The sequence below is a fragment of the Choloepus didactylus genome, chromosome 9 (assembly GCF_015220235.1).
Source record: "Choloepus didactylus isolate mChoDid1 chromosome 9, mChoDid1.pri, whole genome shotgun sequence".
Classification (NCBI taxonomy): domain Eukaryota; kingdom Metazoa; phylum Chordata; class Mammalia; order Pilosa; family Megalonychidae; genus Choloepus; species Choloepus didactylus.
The window spans coordinates 23,547,200-23,569,412 of record NC_051315.1 but is presented as its reverse complement, the minus strand read 5'-3'; the positions used below and the strand labels follow the sequence as shown (position 1 = coordinate 23,569,412).

Sequence of the window (22,213 nt, the reverse complement as noted above, 5' to 3'; positions counted from 1 at the left end):
CAGTCTATCTCTGAACATTTTCCTTACATCAGAAAGAACCAGAACAAGAATAAAAAATAAAAGTGAAAAAAAACACCCAAATCATCCCCCCATCCCACCCCATTTGTCCTTTAGTTTTTATCCCCATTCCTCCACTCATCCATACACTAGCTAAAGGGGGTGTGATCCACAAGGTCTTCACAATCACACTGTCACCCCTTGTAATCTACATTATTATATAATTGTCTTCAGGAGTCCAGACTGCTGGGTTGGAGTTTGGTAGTTTCAGGTATTTACTTCTAGCTATTCCAATACATTAAAGCCTAAGAGGTGTTATCTATATAGTGCATAAGAATGTCCACCAGAGTGACCTCTCGACTCCATTTGGAATCTCTCAGCCACTGAAACTATTTCGTCTCATTTTGCATCCCCCTTTTGGTCAACAAGATACTTTCAGTCCCACGATGCCGGGTCCACATTCATCCCCGGGAGTCATACTCTGCGTTGCCAGGGAGATTTACACCCCTGGGAGTTGGGTCCCACGTAGGGGGGAGGGCAGCGAGTTCACCTGTCGAGATGGCTCAGTTAGAGAGAGAGAGGGCCACATCTGAGCAACAAAGAGGTACTCAGGGGGAGACTCTTAGGCACCATTACATACAAGTTTAGACTCTCCTTTGTGGTAATGAGCTTCATAAGGGCAAGTCCCATGCTCGAGGGCTCAGCACATCAAACCGCCAGTCCCAATGTTTGTGACAACATATGCTAGGGGATCAGCATCTCAAAGTTTAGAGAAAGGCCTTACAATTCAGGGATAGAGTTAACTGCTGTAAGAGCTTACAATCTAGGGACTATTACAATTATTGTTATTCTTAACAAACATCTACCAAATGAATATAGCATTCAATGGACTAACATAAAATGATTTCTCATATTCTCTTTTTTCCCTCCTCCCAACTCTACAGTCACCATGCTATAAGGAACACCAGGCCAGAGAACATACCCATTTTTGCCTACTGCAGTATTTCCTTGGCGAAGAGTAGGCTTTTGATAAATGTTTGGGGAATACATGAATACCCTGTAGTACAATCTACTGGGCCATGATGTGATCATGGTCATCAGAATGTCCTGCTCACTGCCAAGGGCAACACAACAGATGTGGTAAAAACTGCTGTGATCCAAGCCAACTGCTTGTTGATAAGCATTACCTGGGAAAGTGAACACTAGGTATAGCAGAGACTAAAATGAAATATTTTATTATTTTAATCATGAATGCAATAGAATTTGAGAAAATTTTCTCTGTTTCAATCCGGATACTGGCACACTGCCATCAGTGAGTATGAGTGATTACAGGCATGGCAGTTTTTCTTTAAAAAAGTGCTGTTACTAAAAATGACTAGAAAAAAACAAATATGTTATTCCTCCCAATTGCTTAGATAATTACCACTTGACTATACTTAATCAGTGAGGCCAAAGCTTTTGTAGTGCAGAAATTGCTTTCATTTCTAAGACAGTGTCTGAAGCATGACAGGGAGTAAAAATTTTTGATTGAATGAAGAAAAGAGATAACCTTTAAAAGAGCCTTCTTTATCAATCCAAAATAAATAAATAAGTATGTAAGGAAATAAGTGAAGCTGTAATATTTGGCTTGCAGCTTTCAATGTAGAAAGGACAGAAATTAGAAAAGATAGAATTCTTTATTCATTAAGTCTAAGTAAAACATTAATATTAAAATTAGTATTTTAGGATAACTTTTCGTGGTAGGTTAAACGTGGCTACAAATTCTTTCCTACTGAAAGGTGGACTCTCATTCTCCTTTGCTTGAATATGAGCTAGCCTTATTGACTTGCGTGATCAAAAGACAGCAGAAATAAGGTTCTGGGACTTCCAAGGCTGGGTGGTAAGAAGGCTTGCAGCTTCCCTTGGCTCTCCTAAGCTGCCTTGTAAAAAGTCTGACAACCCTGAGCCAGACAGGCTGGAGAGACCATGGGTAGGAGCTCCTAGTTGCAGCCGAACCCAGCATTCCAACCATTCATGCTAAAGTGCCAAACATATGAGTGAAGCAGGCTTGGACTCTGCAGACCAGCACATCTGCCAACCAAATATTGCCAAAGGACCTCTTTTGATGCCTTCTGGAATAGATGATTCACTCAGCTAAACCCTGCCTCGTGTCCTGACCCACAAAACCATGAGGTATATAAAAAATATTACTTTAAAATTGTTAGCCCTTTGTTTTTGGGGTAATTTGTTATGCAGAAATAAAAACTGGAATACTCTTAAAGAAATGAATACTAGAAGTACAACTTAAAACCATTTTTACCTATCTTAAATCTGTTAACCAACTAATCAATGTCTATCTATGTCTGTAATTAAAAGCCTTGTTCAGTGGTTAATTTTAAGTCATCACATATGCATAGCATCAAAAGCCTTAAGTGGAGCTGTTTTTTTTTACCAATCTCTCAAGTTTTCCCAGTCATGGTTGATTAACTGCTTCCTCTGAGGATTGCTTTTGCCAACAGAATTTCTACAGCTTTAATCTCTCTATTTCTCTCTCCTCTTAGGTTAAATTCTGAAGTCTCACAGCAGTGGTAGTTAGGGACAGGATGGGATGAAAAGGTAGAAAGCCACAGAAAACATATTGGCCACATAAAATTAAAAATTTTTATTGTATGATATAAGTAAATCAAAGAGCGAGACTCAAAACAAGCCAACTCCAGAGGGCTCAAAAACCAGCAGGTGAGCATGTTCCAAAGGGTCCAAAGGGTCATGCTGACCCTTTCAGAATTCTGAAAAGTGAGTTTAGTGTGAGAATAAGTATAACTATATAGTGAATATTTAGTACTTTTAGACAGGGAGAAAATCCTGTTTACCTGCAAATCAATATTGTTGTCAAAACAACATTCATTCTTTTCTGCCAAAATCTTCCCATAGTTTTCTGATTTGATAAGATTTTCAACTCTGGTTGAATCCTTCACTTCTGCCTTCAAATCCTTCATTGTTTCAGTTTCATCTTGCACAGTAACAGTATCAGACATCCTCATTAGCAAAGGTTATTTTAGAATTCTACACGGAACTTGAAGCCTTAGGAAGAGAAAAAAAAATTTAATGTATTTTGAAACATTTCTTCCAGTCATTCACTATACAATATTTCCTGAGTACCTTCTATGTTCTAGGAATAATGTTGAGTATACATAAACAGAAGCAAAATTCTTGCTTTCAAGGAGTACACAGTTTAGTGGTAGATATGTTCAAATAAAAATAATCATAATACACTGAGATAAAAACTGTAACAAGGGTACAAGTTGACATGATACACATATAACTTCCGAAAGTTCTTAAGAAACATTAAGAAATGAGCCAGATAAAGATGGAAGGTAAGGGTTGGAGAGCTATACATATATATTTAGATGATATTAAAAAACCTTTTTCTCTATTGGGATATTTTGAGTATCATTCTGTGAGAAGATTATTTTCTGATCATAGCTTTCATCTGGCTTCCTAAAATTCCAAGTTTCCTAAATTACCCTCCAATCCTGAAAGGGAATAATTTAAAAAATAAGTTGCCATGTTCCATACAAAACACACTTAGGAATTTGGGTTAACAGTTCTGTTCAGCAATATGAATGAAGTATTGAAAACTCTCCTATATATGTGAGTTGATGTCTAATAACGTGTTAACCAGAGGACTTAGGATGTGGAATCCATAGGAGATCAAATACATAAGATTCCAATATATTTCATGTCATTAGTGTGTTTAAGAAAAATACTAGAGACTGTACACTGGGTATCAAATAGGAATGTATTAGAGATTAGCCTAGAGATACTTGTCATCTTAGGAGAAATGTGTCAAAAAAAGCAGAAATTGATGCCAATAACTTATTTTGAAATACACATTAAGAAAACAGATGGATTGATGGGTAAATAAGAGGGACAGACAGACGGACAATTATAAGATAAAACAAGTATTGTAAAACATTAATGTTAGAATCTAGGGGTGCTATATGGGTATTCATTGTAAAATTCTTTCAAGTTCTCTGTATCTCTACAAATTTTCATAATAATATCCTGGGGTGAAGGTTGGGGTAAAACAGTAGAACTTGTCTTTTCAATATCAATCTGGGAAAATCTAGGAATTCTTTTCCTGAAAGAATGTTTTGCAATTAAATATCTAAATAATTTCAGGAATCCATAAATATATATTTGAAATTAAAAAGAAACAGCCAAAGAGAAACAAATTCTAAAGGCAGAGGTAAACTGGCTATAAAACATGTACGCTTAATTAATATTCCATATCAAAGTTAATTGGTTCATTCTGAAAACATGTTTATAAGGTTGCAAAGGGAAATGAGGGTTTACTTAAAAATACTCTGGCTTTTTGATCTTTATGGTAATATTTGGAAAGGAAAAGGGGTGTGATTCTCTGAAGTGACAGGAGAGTATTACCTGATGTGTTCTATGGATTTGGGATTGTGGTGTCCCACAAAAATCAATAATCCAAGGTTCCTTTTCACAGTTGTCAGCCAGGATGTCAACTGTATTGAACCATCTGGAATCTGGCAGAAGGAGTCCCATGTCCTTGTCACCACTGTAGATTTCTGGACAGAAATGGACTGTCTTGGATCAAATATATCATACCTTTCAGTGGCCTAAAATGAAAATAAAACATAATATTTTAACAAAACGTTCAAGAGAAATGTAACACTCCACACTAATTCAGAAATTAAAAATATTACTGTCAGGGATTTTATTATTTTCTTGTCCTAACAAGAGACAGAACACTGAGTTACGACTAATTCTAACATGTAATAATTATGTGAGCTGAGTAAGTCACCACGGTCTAGTAAAAGCAGGAAAAGCAAAAGCAGAAGGGAGACCAAAGACAGAGAACCAGTATCTAATGAAAACCTAGTACATGGTCAGCATCCTAAAGGAGATATTATTATTTTCATTTTATAAATAAGGAAAAAAAGGGTTTGCCCAAGATCACAACTAGGAACTCTTGACTTCCAAGAATTAAGATGTCTCGAATTTTCTTCCAGAATTGCAATTTAATGAAATTAAGAAGACTAATTTTGTGAAAGGAAGCGAAGTAAGCTTCAGTGGCAGAGAAATTCCAAAAGGAGCTGAGAGGTCACTCTGGTGGGCACTCTTATGCACAATATAGACAACCCTTTTTAGGTTCTAATGAATTGGGCTAGCTGGCGGTAGATACCTGAAACTATCAAACTACAACCCAGAACCCATGAATCTTGAAGACGATTGTATAAAAATGTAGCTTATGAGGAGTGACAGAGGGACTGGGAAAGCCATATGGACCACATTCCCCTTTGTCTAGTTTATGGATGGATGAGTAGAAAAATGGGGGAAGGAAAAACAAAACAAACAGACAAAGGCACCCAGTGTTCTTTTTTACTTTAATTGCTCTTTTCCACTTTAATTACTATTCTTGTTATTTTTGTGTGTGTGGTAATGAAGGTGTCAGGGATTGATTTTGGTGATGAATGTACAACTATGTAATGGTACTGTGAACAATCAAATGTATGATTTGTTTTGTATGACTGCGTGGTATGTGAATATATCTCAATAAAATGAATAAAAAAAAGAAGACTAATTTTGAACAATAATCATACACTAGATTCTTAAAAGTACAATGGAACAAAAGGCTATAATAAGCCATTCAAGAGTTTCAAAGAAACCCATATTGCCTGTAAAAACAAATGTCTATAAAGGTTAGACTAATTCTTAATGATATCTGAAAAATCAAGGCCAAAATTATCTTCATGTCATCTTTCTAAAAAGTATTTTGTATTTATTTGGTACAAGTGAATACCCCAAAGCAAGTAAACAACTATAAAAAGACCCTTACCCACAATGCACATACCACTCATCTGTACCAGGAAAAGAGGCAATTTGTGTTTATAGCACACCTTTAATTCAAGTGTACTTAAAACATGCTAATTCAACACTGTGTTCAAGATAGAAAGCAATCTTATCTTTCACATGGACAGGAATTATGTGTTGTTTATGTACAACAAAGCGCTATTTAACTCAAATAAATGGTCAGTAGGGCTAATTACTACTTATCTATCAGAACTCCCAGGTTAATATATAACCATCCAATTTATCTGCATCTTCCCATCTCTTGTGACCATGAGTATCAAACTATGTGAACCTGGGTGGCAATTAGAATTCATAGTTGATGGCTAAGGAAGTGTAAAGCTTGGCAGTTTACAAACAACAAGTATGCACAGTTAATTTAAGTACCTTCCTCAAGGTAAGAAAGACTGGCAAAATTAGAATGAACATCTAGTCAGACAGACTAGTATATGCAGTCTATGGCCTAGTAGCATCTCTAGTGAAAATTTCAGATAAGATTTTCAGTAAACAAATTGCAAGATTGATACTGATAATTCAAAAGACTCAATTATTATGCCTGGGGCCTAAGTTTTGGTTTTGTAGCACAAAAGAGTTGAAGAGTTACAAAATAAAAATATTTTAACCACACTCAAGATCAATTTACTCAAAGTTAACAAAATATTAAAAAATGATTTGTTAATTTATGTGTAGGAAAGAAATCTGAGTCCTATAGGTAAAATAAAGTACTATTCATGTGAATATGGAGAGAAAAAATGTTACATTATTGAAGTTATATGAACAGAATTTGGCAAAGCACAATGTACTGTTCTTCCTTTATGACCACCAACTTATTTGATGCCTTTTCACTGGATGGATAAAATGCCATGTTTCTTCCCTTAGACATAAAAGGCAGACACAGATAAAAGAAATAAAATGCATGAAACCATCAAATAACAGCTTCTCCCTAAGGTTATAAATTGACATAATCAATTGAGCAAGACCTCTAAAGTAAAAGGCAAGGAAAACTTTATGCTGTATTTAGAAATAGTGGAAATTCACATTTTCACAATCATTTATCAGTCACTTGAACAAGAATATAAGCACCAACACTGTATAATGCTAAATGTCTATGTGATTTTTAAACAGCTACTGTCTTCAAGAAATATGTACTAACTGCAGAAAGTGATATAGCTGCATGGCTGCAACAAGAGTACTGGTTGTATTTAAAAAGATGGGGGAAACCTACAAACACCACCCATAGCAGGTGACATGCCCAAATGTACTATCTACCACCATGCACCTCCTAAAGAGAAGGGAGAGTAGGAGAAGGGCCTCAAACAAGGAAGGGAGTAAGGGAGTAAGTAAAGCTAAAAAGCAATAAAAGCTAATTGCTCCCAGAGCTCCTGGTCCTCTCGCCTCTTTTCTTTTGAGAACGCGTGCCACATGTCTCCTCACATGTGTACTCAGTAAACTTTCTATCTGCTTACTTGGGGGCTTTGGGGGTAGGAAGAAGGGGGAAGAAGGAAGAGAAAGAAAAACTACTGTATGCAAGAATTTGTTAAAAATAAAGGAAGTTAAAAATGACAGTTACTAACAAATACAGAAACGTTTTAAGAGGACAGTGAAAGAGGGGGACTGATTTTTGATAGGTTAAAGAATGTTAGGGAATAATTTATTAGAGGAGTCTTTAGGACTATGACACAAATTTCTTTTAGGAAAAAAGTGTATGGAGAGGCAAGGTGTTCCATGAACGTGCTGCATTCTGAGTAGAGAACTGGGGAGAATAGGAAAAAGACAACCACTTAACTGAAATACAGCGTATAAACTGAGGTTGAAGACAAAAATTTGATAACATCTAGAGTTGGCAAGGACATGGGAATGAGGACTCCCAAACACTGTGAGTCCACTTCAGAAAACACTTTAGAAAATAATTTGTGATACCAAGTGAAATTTAAATTCCAAATATCCCATGACCCAGTATTTCCACCTCTGGATCTACACTCACATATGTGCATGAGGGAACATGTAAAGGTTGGGAAAGACTAAAATTTCAATAGAGAAATTTGATCAAAGAAACAAATGTAACTGGTATACTCATTTGTGGAATACTATAAAACAATTAAAATGAAAGAACTAAAGTTGTATGTATCAATGTAAATATCCAAAAGAATGTTAGAATGTTTAGTGAAAATAGCAAATTGCAGAATGATCTCTACATTATGAAGCAATTTTCATAAAAATTAAAAATGGGATGAGAAGGGGACTGTGCCAGTTTGAATGTATTATGTCCCCCAAAATGCCATATTCTTTGATGCAATCTTGTGTGGGCAGACATATGTATTAGTTTTGATTAGATTGTAATTCTTTGAGTGTTTCCATGGAGATATGACCCACCCAACTGTAGGTGATAACTCTGATTGGATAATTTCCATGGAGGTGTGGCCCTGCCCATTCAACACGGGCCTTGATTAGTTTACTGGAGTCCTATATAAGCTCAGACAGAAGGAGAGAGCTTGCTACAGCCAAGAGGGACACTTTGAAGAATGCACAGGAGCAGAGAGAGGAGTTGCAACTTCAGAGCAACATTTTGAAGACGGCCATTGAAAGCAGAGTTCTGTTGATATTTTGGAGGTACTAGCCCAGAGTTTGCCCTGAGAAGCTGACAAAGAGACATTCTGGAGAACACCATTTTGAAACGCAACCTGGAAGCAACAGATGCCAGCCACATGCTGTCCCACCTAACAGAGGTTTTCCAGATGCCAATGGCCTTTCTCCAGTGAAGGTACCCTACTGCTGATGGACACTTTATGGTCTTAAGACGAAATAAACTCCTTTATAAAAGCCATTCCATCTCCGGTGTTTCACATTCTGGCAGCATTAGCAAACCAGAACAGGGACACACCTATTTTATGTTAGTAGTTACCCCAGGGAATGGAAAGGAATAGGATTCAGATGAGAAACAAGGGACTTCAACCGTATCTTTGATATTTTATTTCTTTAAAAAAAGATCTGTAGCAAATATAACAAAGGGTAGCATTTGTTAATTCTGGGTGGTATGTACTGTGTGTCTATCATAATGCCTTCTTTTTTATTTATTTTTTTTTGTTTTGACAGTTTTCATAAAAAATGCTCTAAAAATAAATGACAGGATGAATAGTATCAATGGGTGGATATATGAAGTTACAATCAGAAGTTTAGTTTAGTCTTGATCCCATGAAGAAGAGGAAGCCTGAGCTAGGGAAAGAATACCTAAGAACACCCAACCATTAAGAGGTGGGAAGGCAGATAAAGGTTAGCAGATGTTAACTTAGGGGAAGATGGTCAGGATGAAAGTGTGGAGGTCAAAAAGAAGCCAGAAGAGAAAGGTGGGAGGGGCTGAAGGTTTAGGAGGGAAGATGGATGAGACTGAGAATGAAAATCTGAATAAGTGGGAAGAAATGAAGCAATGGAGCCAGAACACAAATGGAAGGATAAGCCTTAGAAGTATTTACTGTCCTCAGAAATGGAAGGAATTCACACCTAATAAACTTGTTATATTTTACCTAGAAAATTGAGGTTATTTGCTAGAAGTGAGGTAGGTGGGGGTGGCTGTGAGATTTGGATAGAGCAGTGAGTGAGCCAAGAAGGGGCAATACCAACATGCATAGTCCCTTTGGGGTGAAGCCTGTAGACCACAAGAAGACCAGGGTTTCAATAACACTTTGAGGTCACTGCAATGGGAGTCATGTAAATAAGACAGCTCTGATGTTACTGTGGCCACAGGCCAAATGTCCTTTCACAGCCATTTCCAGATGTAGCTTACATCACTGTATGGTATAGTAGCTTATGAGCCTAACTAATAATGCCAAATCAAAATGTAAAAAGTTGGAGATTAGGAATGCTAGAGTACTAAAAGAACTCTACATATTATCTTAAAGTAGCTAGGGTCCTAGCTGGAATCAAAGCAGAAGCTACCGGGAGTGTTTTCATTAGAGACCCAAAGGAGGGCAGAAGTGGTACCTCATGGTACCCACGAGGCCAAGCCTCAAATAGAGGTGGGGAGGGAGGGGTTGGGGTACGTGCCTCACTCTTCTGAGGATGGGTTGGTGCTGGTGCACAGAAGATTCTAGAGAATCTAACTAAGACTAACATCTAAGACTAATAATGTTGGGAGTGCTAAGAGATGGGACCTTTGGCAAGGACATGAGCAAATTCATGGCAAGCACTAGTAACGGTGGCTGTGTGAAGTGAGCCGGAAAAGGATGAAATTCTAAGAACATGGAAGCACTGTTTATGTGCTCACAGGTGATAGCTGAAGAATCCTGGGGAAAAGTTGGTAAGATTCTGAAGGGGTTTAGAGATGGCAGATGAAGGAAAGAGACAACAGTATATAAGCCAGAGCCATTAATGGAACTTTATACCCAAAGGCTATATTAGTCATCCCCTAATATTGTACAAGTGAGGGTTAAATGTGGTATTTTGTCTTAATTCTGAACCTATCCAGGATTATACCGGAAGTTCCCTATGTATGTGTTAAATGCAGAACTGGAATAAATAAATCAGGTTGTAATATGATCTCCTGGCATATAATGAAATCTTCTATAAAGACCATGTGGGAGACAAAAAGACTGGATTTATCATCATAACAGACTTCAGGAAATAAACAACAGAGCATATCCAAAAGGTTTAGAATCCTGGAATGTGAGCTATAGATAATGAGGGTATGAGAGAGTGCTTAAGATACTGGGCATGAAAGAAAAGAGAATGTAGGTTTTTTTCCCCATACTGAGTTTGAATTGATTAAAATTTATTCTTTAATAGTATATTATCTACTCAGAACAGCCTAGAGGGAACTGGTTAGAGGGAGAAACATCATCTTGACTTCAGAGCTTTCTCTTGTAAATAATAACCAGAAAAGTAAATTACTTTCCTAATATACAACACCAAAGACATTACCAATAATCAGAAAATAAGATGTCAACCTTTTGCAAAGTCTAGTCTCATGCATTACATTCTTTACTAAGATATTTTGTGCTAGCTTCATAGCATGATAAAGTCTGTAGTTTTGATAGTTCACAAAGTTGGATATTACCATAGGCATAATTGCAGTTTCTTTTGTCAGTCATTTTCTAACGCCATCAATGAGCAAGCATAGGCTTTTGACTGTGGCACGTTCTAGGCTATTCTGTAAGAAACTTTCAGTTTTTATGGTATTATAACTAGACTCTCATGTAGTGTTATCTTCACTTCAAAATTTTATTTTACTTGATCTTTATGTACTTTTTACCCATGACTAGCATTTCATTCTTATCATAGGGTCACAATGAAAATCGTTTGAGGGCCTTAAAAGTTCAAAGCTCCATCATCAAAGAGTTTTGGCAAAACTCACACTAGACTCCTGGCACATCTTTCTAATCCATTCAAAGATTCTTTGATGGCTTAATGTATTTCATCAATCTGTGAAATTTCATATTCTTTAGCATCTGAATCAGTAGATCTAACATGACCCATTTTCTCTTATGCCAAAGATCATTTCTTTATACAATTTTAATTTAGATTACAATTGGCAGACATTCTGTTTCAAAACTACTAATGTGCCACCCTTCGCTTCTTGAATTGCCAGCTACATTCTTTCTAACACAGGATCACAGTGCTCTCTCAAGAAAGCACCTAAGGCTTCTTTTGGGCAGGGGGGCTCGAAAATATTTTATTTCTTCTTTTAATCAAAGAGCATTTTGTGGTCAGTAAAAATAGCTTAAAAAAGAGCTTGAGGTTGAACAGGTGTTGTCTTTCAGCTGCCATCATCTATCTTCATAATCTCTATAAAAGGTTGTTACACTTTTCAAGTGTGACGATGCTGCAGGCAAGGTAAGCAATGCTGCAAACATCATGGTCTCTAGAAACTCACACTACACACTTGTCAGGTAAGCAGACATAACTTCTCTTTAAAGTACTTAAGGTTCTGCCCAATGTAACTGGCTCAAACTCCTATGGCTTTGCACAAAAAATGAATTTATTTAAATGGTCTCACACTTAAGATTTGATGTTTTAATGGGTTTCTTTCATTATATCCTAGCTATGCTTTTTTAAATTGAAGCTCAACAGGAGCATGCGGTCTTAAATAATATTTGTTGTCATTCATCTTCTACCTGGTTAAATGAAGTGGTGGTTTAGCTAGCACTTTGAAAGTACTGGGATGTTAAAACATCCCATTCTCTCTAATGTTCCTGTATTTGTAGTCTGACATAGGATGTGCTTGGTAATGTCAATGCACATTTTTAAACTACTCAAAAAAACACTGCATGTGATTTCTGTGGAAATGCCTGGTGTTCTAGGAGGAGACCATATACCCTTCTAAGCATTTGAAAATAAACTAATAAGAGGTTGACCTTAAGAGGACATTTAAGATCAACACAGCAGACTAATGATTTACAGACAAATAAGGCAGTGATTCTTAATCATTTTTAGACTATAAAAGGATCTCTCTCAAGAATCTTAATAAATTCAAAGACTCTAACCCCAGAAATGTAGCACTCCTACATATGCTTACTCACAAATGTATGTCCACAGACACAGTTTTGTATGTGGTTTTTAGGGGTATCTTAGTTCTCCAGAAGCCTTGTTTTATATTTTTTATATTCTTGTTTTATAATAAAACTACATGAAATGAAATGAAATAAGTTTCAGTGGCTGAGAGATTCGAAAAGGAGCAGAGGGGTCACTCTGGTGGGCACTCTTAACGCACAATATAGATAACCCTTTGTAGGTTCTAATAAATTGGAATAGCTAGCAGTAAACACCTGAAACTATCAAACTGCAACCCAGAACCCCTGAATCTTGAAGACCATTGTATAAAAATGTAGCTTATGAGGGGTGACAATGGGATTGGGAAAGACATGTGGATCATACTCCCCTTTGTCCAGTATATGGATGGATGAGTAGAAAAATGGAGGCAAAAAAAAAAAAAAGCACCCAGTGTTCTTTTTTATTTTAATTGTTCTTTTTCACTTTAATTTTTATTCTTATTACTTTTGTGTGTGTGGTAATGAAAATGTTCAAAAATTAATTTTGGTGATGGACGCACAACTATATGGTGGTACTGTGAACAACTGATTGTATGCTTTGTGTGACTGCATGATATGTGAAGATATCTCAATAAAATTGAATTATTAAAAAAATAGAATAAAATAAACTGAAAAAAATAAACGATATTGTGTTTAACTAAATAAAATTCTAATAGTATGCATTTGAAAAAAACAAAAACAAACAAACAAAAAAACTACATGCATAATACAAATTTTGCACACACACATACACAACCAGGGGTCTGATTATATAGCAGAAAAGAGAACTACACAAAAACAGTAGAGACACCAAAAGAATACAGAAACTAGTGTTACATAATTTCAGAGGAGAGAGAGCTGTATGTGAAAGTGACATTTAACTCAGCTCTGAAAAGATTTTCAACTTACACATCTTTCTTTGCTTCTTGAACACTTTTACATATATACCTTGTTATTTGTAAAGTTACCTTTCTTCTCTTATAGCTCTATGCTAGTAAACATGATACCATGGAGCTATTAAAATATACTATGCCTTCATCAAATTGCTGTCTTAATCTGCTTTACTAAATAAAATGAAAACAATATCTGACTTATTAAGGTTTGTGATTACCTCAACAGGTAAATGCCAAGTGAACTTTTGCTCATGGAACTATTTTAAATACTCAGAAACAAGATACAAAATCTTGAGAAAAATTTAAAAATGTTAAAAAATTTAAAAAAAAGTACACAGGACATCTTTGTACTATTTTTCTGCAACTTCCTATGAATCTAATTATTTCAAAATAAAAAGTTAAAAACAAAAGAAAACAAAACAACCCAAAATATATCCACTGTAATGCATTTAGAAAATACAGAATGGTATAAAACACTGTGTAAGTATGAAAAAAAAAAAGTTATCCCATTACCTGGAATATTAATAATGAAGTGGGATATTATCTTAAACATTCCAAAAAGTCAAAAGTTAAAAAACTGCTTTCTAAAAATATGAAAAATCAAAAGAAAAATCTTTTAACAGAAAAATAATTCCCTTTTAATTGCCTAAAACTTATATCTTTGGAAGACGAACAAAACATTTTCAATGAAGATTTCAATATGGGATATTTTCAATCTACTTATAAAGTCTCAGCCATAGGTTTCTAAAAATTAAAAAATTGAGCAAAGGGTAAAACCTGCTTATTTAAAATATGGCTTCTCACTTAAAAGTCTCTCCTAGAAAAACCAAGGATTGCAACCAGTAACTGTTATTCATTAATCGAAAACATTTACAGTCAAGTGCAAACTCTAGGTACCAATGAAAGCTGAAAACATGTATGACATGAGAATGAAAATTTGGAGAGCTGTATGTGAGTGAAGACTGGATAGGAAAGAGAGAGAAAGACCTGGGGGCGAGGAGGGAAAGGGTGCAAAGTAAGAAAGGGAGGGATGGAGGCAAAAAGAGAGAGAACAGAGAGAAGGGCAGAAAGGGAGACTGGGCGAGACGCAAGGAGGGACAGGGAAGGGAGAAAGGAAAGGCGCAGAGGAGGAGGAGGGTGCGAGTGGGAGAAGGAAACGGTAGAGGGGACAGACAGAAAGAAACAGGGAGGAAGGAGCTCTGAGGAAAACAGACAAAAGGAGGGGGAAAGGTGGACAGAGAAACAGAGGGATAGGAAGAGACAAACACAGAGAGGGAGAGATGGAAGGAGAGAGGAAAAGGGCTAGATGGGCAGAGAAGGAAAGAGAGAAAGATTTGGTCAGAGAGGGAGAGAGAGAGAGACACCCTGAGACACCAGGTAGAAGGACAGAAAGGGAGAAAGGCTGAGAAAGACTGAGTGGGAGAGACACCAGGGCTGGAGGGGAGAGAAGGAGACAAACACTCAGAAAGAGACACACAGAAAGGCAGAAAAAAGAAAAAGCCAGAAAGACACAAACATAAAACTAAAGAAAGAAGAGAAAAGAAGAAACGGAAAAAACAAAAGGTATGAAAAAGAAAAGTGGAATGTGATAAAGAATGGATGAAAGCAGTTGAAGGCAGAGTAGAGCATATTGGCTGCTTATTTAAATTTTTCTCCTGTGTAGTCCTCATTATAAAATTTAAATGAAAAGAAAATCTGAAGCTTAAAATGGAAATTATGATGAAAGTCTCCTGGCATTAGGTTGAAGTGATGCATCTGATAAAAGATTCTAATTTTAAAGATAACTATTAATATTTTCATGACCCTAATTACTTACACAGTTGGGAATCAGTAAGAGACAAAAGAAAGACAAGTGATGATGTTCAGCATTAATAAGAGACATTCAGTGAGTTTCCTCCTATCTCCTCTCAAGGAGAGATGAGTTATTTCTTAAGATCAAAGTAATTGTTTCATGATTGGGGGAGGGGGTTGAAAATGTCATGGCAATTCCAAATACTGGTAAAAATTTCAGCTAATTCCAGGAAAAAGCAAGCAAAACTCTCAAAAACCTTATAAACAATTCATTTACATACTAACGGACAGTCTTTAGTTATTCAGAATCACCTATCTGGTGAGATTCCAGTTTTGAAGAATCATATAAAATATAGAGGTAGATGTCAAGTTTCCAGCTGTATAATAGAAATCAGATACTCCTCAAAATTACATAGCTTGATAGGCATTTGCACTTTTTCAATAAATGTAATTATGCTAATCATAAACAACTACAGTTATAGGTTTTGCTCTATTTTAACCACTTTAAAAATTATTCTACCTCTTCCCCCCAAAAAGGGTACAAAAATTAACATGACTCTTCAAAGATTCTTAGTATCTTAATTTCCAAAAAGTCTCATTTACACTGTATTTGTTCCACAACGAAATTTTCAAGTCTGACCAAGCCATCTTATACAGTATATCTATTTAAAGACAGACCTGAAAGAGAAGTCATTTTTTCAACTGACAATTTGTTCTGCTACGCACAAATACCAATGAGCACACAGGTAAATCTTTCTGTCAACAGGGTATAAGCAATATAGCAAGGGTAGGGGAGAAGAAACTGGTACTACAGCTGCAAAGTAAACGACTCCTACTCCTAAACAAAGAAAAAACGTTTTAAAAAATGCTCTCATTTTGGGCACAATAAGGATTTTATCAAACATACTCTGGCAAATTATGCTACTAACTGAACATGGATAATTCTTCATATATTTAATTCCTTTTTCTACACATCTACCAAAGAATTAAGAGTCACATACCTTCATTGTACTGGTACTTGCTTCATCATATAGAGTTACTGATGATGTACTTTCCATAATATCTGTAAACTGATGCTCTGCATTGCTCCTCTGAGGAGCTCACCGCACAAGCAGTCAGCTGATTTAGTCAGTCAGGCATTTGGAGATCACTGCTAGAGCAGTCTAAAGCACTTGCTGAGGACTCAGAGACAATAGAAAGTCAACAGCTGTATGTTGTGATGTCAGTAACACTCTGGCCAGTCACCACCCAGAATATCTGAAATGCATCAAAGCTATATTGAGCTCTCATTAGCAATTCAGAAGCAATGATGCAAAAACCCATGAAACTGTGAATGTGCAATGACTGTCAGGATTTTTGAGATTTCTTGCTATAAAATTTTATTGCCTGACCTCCCAGGACCAAATGAAAAAAGTTGAGTTAATTACATTTTTCTGTAACTCCCCAAAGAACAAAATGTACAGAATCTAGGCATAGGTAATATATCAATTTTTAAATAACACTCTCTGACAGTTTTCATGTCAATACAAAAAGCCTAAGAGAAAAGACAATCTTTCTACAATAGCTGTCATCTCATGACAGGTTTTTTATCTTCAAACTGACTTATTTGTCACAAAGAAAGAAAATGCATTAAGAGTTCAGTTCTTTATTTCTTAATTTGTTTTTGCTAAAATTAAAATAAGCTGGCTTATTCTGGCAAGTGTGTTACTTCTTGATACCAACAGACGAAGACAGCATTAGAGCTGCGATCAAGAGGAAAATTCTGCCTCGTGTCAGAAGCTTGTTGGCTAAATTAGCTCAAGTGGTGAACTTAAAAGAAATGGACCAGAACCAAAATAAAAGAATGCAATGCTCCAAATAAGAACACAAAATAAAATGAAGAAAACCATAGAAAACTGATTGTGTCTATTGGACAAAATGCTGTATAACCAGGCAAGTGTGTTTTCGGATTCTATCCATTGCTTTCTGTGATAACTGGGTAAAGGCATGTGTCTTTGTTTCCCATCTTGTGAAATAAAGATCATACTTTCACTAAGCATGACAGGAATGCTGTAAGAATCCCATCAGACAATGCTATATATTACCTGAACTATTCCAAGAAAAAATGTATACCACAAACCAGAAATACTACTTTTCTCTGCACTGAAAGGTTAATAAGTCTTCTGGGATTTATATAACTCTACAGTATAACAGATCAGCAGTGCTCTGCTCTGTATATCAGTATGGCAAACACCCAAACAAAAAGCCAATAACTTTATATTACAGCTTCAAAATACATTACTGCTTTTTTGAAAATAAAGACATGTTAAAAAAATACATAAATCCACAAAATTGTACCTGGTTATTCAAACAACAAATGCAATAAGGCAGGCATTAACAGTTATATTGTGTCTGAGAGATTTCACCCTGGTACTATGATTTACTTAAAATTTTCCCCACATTCTTAATTCTTCAGTTTTCACTTCTTTACCATTCCCTGCATTTTTTGTACCGACATATTTGTAAGAGGTAAAAATCAAGTACTGATCTGAGAATCAAAAAAAAAAAAAAAAAAAAAAAAAAAAAATTATATACCCAAGTCCCTGACTTCTCCATAAATGGTTACTGCTTCCATCAAAGGGTAAAAACGTTTTCTCAGATAAAATCTTTTGTTACTTATGAGAAACATAATTTCAAGGCAGCTTTTCTGTAAAACTGCAATAAAAGCTGGTTTTGAAACAGATGGACAAACTGAAACAGAATAACGAAGCAATCTGCTTATGATGTGGCAAAAACAACTGAATATTTCTACTAGTTAGAAGGTTCAGGATAAATCCACTTGTATATAGGCAAGATAACATTTCAAATTATTCTATTTCTTTCTGAGATCCAGAAATTTTTAGATCTTATAATTTCAATTCTGAATTTATGAAGAATCTTAATTAAAATATTGTAAAATGTAGTTTTATTACTGTCAAATAGAGGCCTCCCTCTAATTCTAAAGGAATAAGACTCAGATATTGTTGATAGTGAATTCCAGTGACAATGAACCCTTAATTTAGGAACAATCTACAACTTGCTAATAAGACAAAGAACCTTATCTTCAATATTCTTTTTGAATGCCACCCTAGTCAGTTCTGTCCCGACCCTACAAGTGTTCAGTGTGAATCACGATGTCTTGGGTATGTGCTGAAAACATTCCAGACAATGAATGAAACTTTCAAAGAATAAATGCCTAATAAGAGAAATCTGAATTAATGAGGTTTAACTTTTTTGCTTTAATCTACAACTTCACACTATACTTTTTAGAATGCTGAGCAGCTACCTTGCCAAAATCAGAAGCACACAGACTCTATTTAAGACAGTGTTTAAGTGTAGTTATAAGGTAAAAAGGTAATTCCCACTTGAGTTACAGGAACTGGGGCAACTACGGGTCTAATAGAAATTTAATTGTCTAAATCTAATTAGTGACTACTAATAAACTTTCTTCTTAGTTTTTCTGGGGCCTTTGCTCTTATGGGACTTTTTACGTGTAATGCCTTTAAAGGTGAAAACAAAATTTGAACCTAATTCTCTCACACATTTCCTAAGACAATCTAAATAAAAAGAACAAATGAACATAAAATCCAAGTGCCATCTTATGGGAATTAAGTTTTTAGAAATTTCATATAACTCTTACAGGTAGAAAATCAGAATTTTGTAACCACTAATTTAATAACTGATTCTGGCAAAGATCATGAATAGATGATGAAACCTATTGTGTGAAAGAATGTTGCTGAACAAGCTATTCACTGATCACTTTTCATTTAAAAGAGAAAAAGTTATCAAGCAGATACTACCATAACCACGTGATCAAATTTAACATCACCAATAACAGGACAAGTTGACATTTTATGCCTCCTGATGTAGTGAAATGGGGAAAAAAATCACCTAGGTAGTATTCCTCTGAAAATATTTAATCCCGATCTAACAGAGAGGAAACAATCAGACAACTCCAGACTGTGGGAACTTCTGTAAGACAGCTAGCTTGAACTACAGAAATGTATTATGAAAGGAAAAAAAAAAAAAAGGCCAAATTACAGAAGACTGGGTACATGACAACTAAATACAATGTTACAGATGATTAGATTCTGGATTTTCCAAAGAGCTGTGGAACAAGTGTTGAAATACCACTACAATATGGAGGTGATAATATTGCATCAATGTTAAATTTCTTGGGTACGATGGAAATATACCAGTGATACACACACACACACACACACACACACACACACACACACACACACACGAGGAAGAGGGAGGGAGAGGGGGAGGGGGAGGGAGAGGGGAGAATATAAATGTGACAAAACACAAAGAATTGGTGAAGGCAAGGAGAAGGGTATTCAAGTGTTCTTCATACCACCCTTAAACTTTTCTGTTCAACCCTTTCCAACAGGCCTCCTTCCCTTTTCTTTTTGAAGTAAAGACCTATATTTGCTACGGCATTTAAAAAAAATATATTAGGAATCTAGCACATGTATGAAACTCTGGTAGTACTTTTATTAGAATTGTTTTTTTTATTATTGCTATTTACAAAACTGCATAGGTTTTGAGCCATTTGCTACAATCCTATTCTCCCCTCATGTCTGATAATTCTGCAGAATGGGAAAAAAATAATTATTGCACCTATGCCTAAATTCAATATGGTAACATACTAGATAATATGTATTACTTACAACTGTGTCAACTTTTATTCATCAGAGCTCTTCCTATTCTTTCTCCTTGTATTAATTTCCTAGGCTGCTGCCTGCCCTAGGGCTGCCTGCCTGCTACACAAATTACCAAATGTGGCTGCTTAAAATAAATTTATTCCTTCACAGCTTTGGTGAAATGAAGATATCAGCAGGCCATGCCCCTTCTGAAGGCTTTAGGGGAGGATACTTGCTTGCCTCTTCCAGCTTCTGGTGGCTCCTGGTGCCCCCTGGCTTGTGGGAGCACAGCTCCAATCTCTGCCTCCATCTTCACAGGGCCTTCTTCCCTGTGTCTCTGAGCATCCTTTTCTGTTTCTTCTAAGGGCTCTTCTATTGGATTGAGGGCCTACCCTAATCCAGTATGATCTCATTTTGATTCTTATCTTAATAACATGTGCAAAGACCATTTTACAAATAAGGATATGTTTTGGGGTTCTGAATGGACTTGAGTATTGGGGGGACACTATTCAGCCCACCACTACACTACTGTTGCGAGTAATGAACACATTTTATTTTCCCTTTTCTTTTGGCAGATTATCTCATTTGAATTCTATGTTAAATGAATCATGCTAAACTCTAAGCCCTTAATATTTTCTCATTAAAAAAGAAATATATGTAATGTGAACAACTGATTGCATACTTTGGACGAATGTATGGTATGTGAATATATCTCAATAAAATTGAATATATATAAAACAAGAAATGTATTCTCATAAAAAATAGCAGCAACATAAAACCATATATATTAAAAAGGAAGATCCATCTACCCCAATTTCCGTCTAATCCCACTTCATAGGTTATCTGCTGTAGAGTTCAGGTTAGTCTGTGTATATAAAACATACGCATATTTATTTGGCAACTCGCTTTTGTCATTATGTTTTAACAAACATACATCTCATTAACATCATATAGTTGTTCATTCATCACCCCTATCTATTTTTTGAACATTTGATTATATACTTTGGAGGATTGTATGGTATGTGAATAAATCTTAATTAAAAAAACAAAAAAAAAAAACAAAAAACAAACAAAAACTCAACTACTTTGGCAAGAGCTCCCAAATACCACTAGTCACCATGTATTAAGGATTTACTCTGTGCTAGACATTTACTGTAAAGATTTTGCCTAATACTTAAAGCTGCTTGGGGATTTTGAAACTTTTACATAGGGATCAGCAAACTGTGGCCCATGAGAGAAATAAAAATGCCTGTTTTTGTAAATAAAGTTTTACTGGAACATGAAAAAAAAAGTTAAATACAATAATATATATCAGAATAAAAAAAAACAGATCTACAGATTCCTTTTAAACGTCTAATTGTATTTCACTCTGTGGGTTTCTATTATTGAACCCTTCCCTTATTGATGGACATTTAGTTTGTTTCCAATTTTTCACTACTTCAATGATGCTACACATTGCAGTGGACTGTGAGTGTGACTTTGAACACATATAGACATAATTCTGTAGAACAATTTAGGAGCTGTAATGTATTATGTCCCCCAAAATGCCATTATCTTTGATGTAATCTTGTGTTGGCAGACGTATCAGTGTTGATTAGATTGTAATTCTTTGAGTGTTTCTGTGGAGATGCGCCCCACCCAACTGTGGGTGATGACTCTGAATCGATAATTTCCATGGAGGTGTTACCCCACCCATTCATTCAGGGTGGGTCTAAATTAAATCACTGGAGCCATATAAATGAGCTGACAAACAGAAGGAACTCAGTGCAGTTGAGAGTGACATTCTGGAGAGGAGCTACAGCCAAGAGGGACACTCGGAAGAATGAACGGAAACTGACAGAGCAGCTGCAGATGAGAGACAGTTTGAAGACGCTTGCTCTGCAGAAGCTCAAAGAGGACAAGCACCCCATGAGCAACTGAGAAGTGACATTTTTGAAGAACTGCAGCCTAGAGAGGACTGGGAGAAAGCCATTTTGAAACAAAAACCTTGAAGCAGACACTAGCCACATGCTGTTCTGGCTAACAGAGGTTTTCCAGACCCCACTGGCCATCCTCCAGTGAAGATACCCGATTGTTGATGACTTACCTTGGATGCTCCATGGCCTTAAGACTGTAACTTTGTAACCAAATAAACCCCCTTTCATAAAATCCAATCCATTTCTGGTGTTTCACATTCTGGCAGCATTAGCAAACCAGAACATACAATAAAGTATCAGAAAAAAAAAAAACACATAGATCTACAGATTCCTTTTAAATGTCTAATTGCATTTCACTCTGTGGGTTTCTATTATTGAACCCTTCCCGTATTGATGGACGTTTAGTTTGTTTCCAATTTTCACTACTTCAATGATGCTACACAATGCAGTGGACTTTCAGTGTGACTTTGAACACATATAGACATAATTCTGTAGAACAGATTAGGAGTTCCATTATAAATGCATCGTTAAAGGGTATGAACAATTTAGATGCTGTCACTAGAAACCTGCTC

The 22,213-nt window shown here is 35.9% G+C and overlaps 1 protein-coding gene across 8 annotated transcripts in view; it reads right to left on the bottom strand.

The window, feature by feature from the left end:
• Window positions 1-22,213, bottom strand: part of R3HDM1 (R3H domain containing 1) — a 205,252-nt gene that overhangs the window by 112,567 nt on the left and 70,472 nt on the right. For 2 of the 8 annotated variants that reach the window (XM_037848731.1, XM_037848729.1), the window contains 2 exons: window positions 4,420-4,622; window positions 2,847-3,057 (listed from right to left, as the gene is read on the bottom strand). In XM_037848731.1, the coding sequence (XP_037704659.1) occupies window positions 2,847-3,017 (171 nt within the window). In that variant the 5' untranslated portion in view covers window positions 3,018-3,057; window positions 4,420-4,622. Of the gene's footprint in view, window positions 1-2,846; window positions 3,058-4,419; window positions 4,623-16,059; window positions 16,323-22,213 lie in introns of those variants that run through there. The other 6 variants (XM_037848727.1, XM_037848728.1, XM_037848733.1 and 3 more) reach the window with 6 other exon arrangements.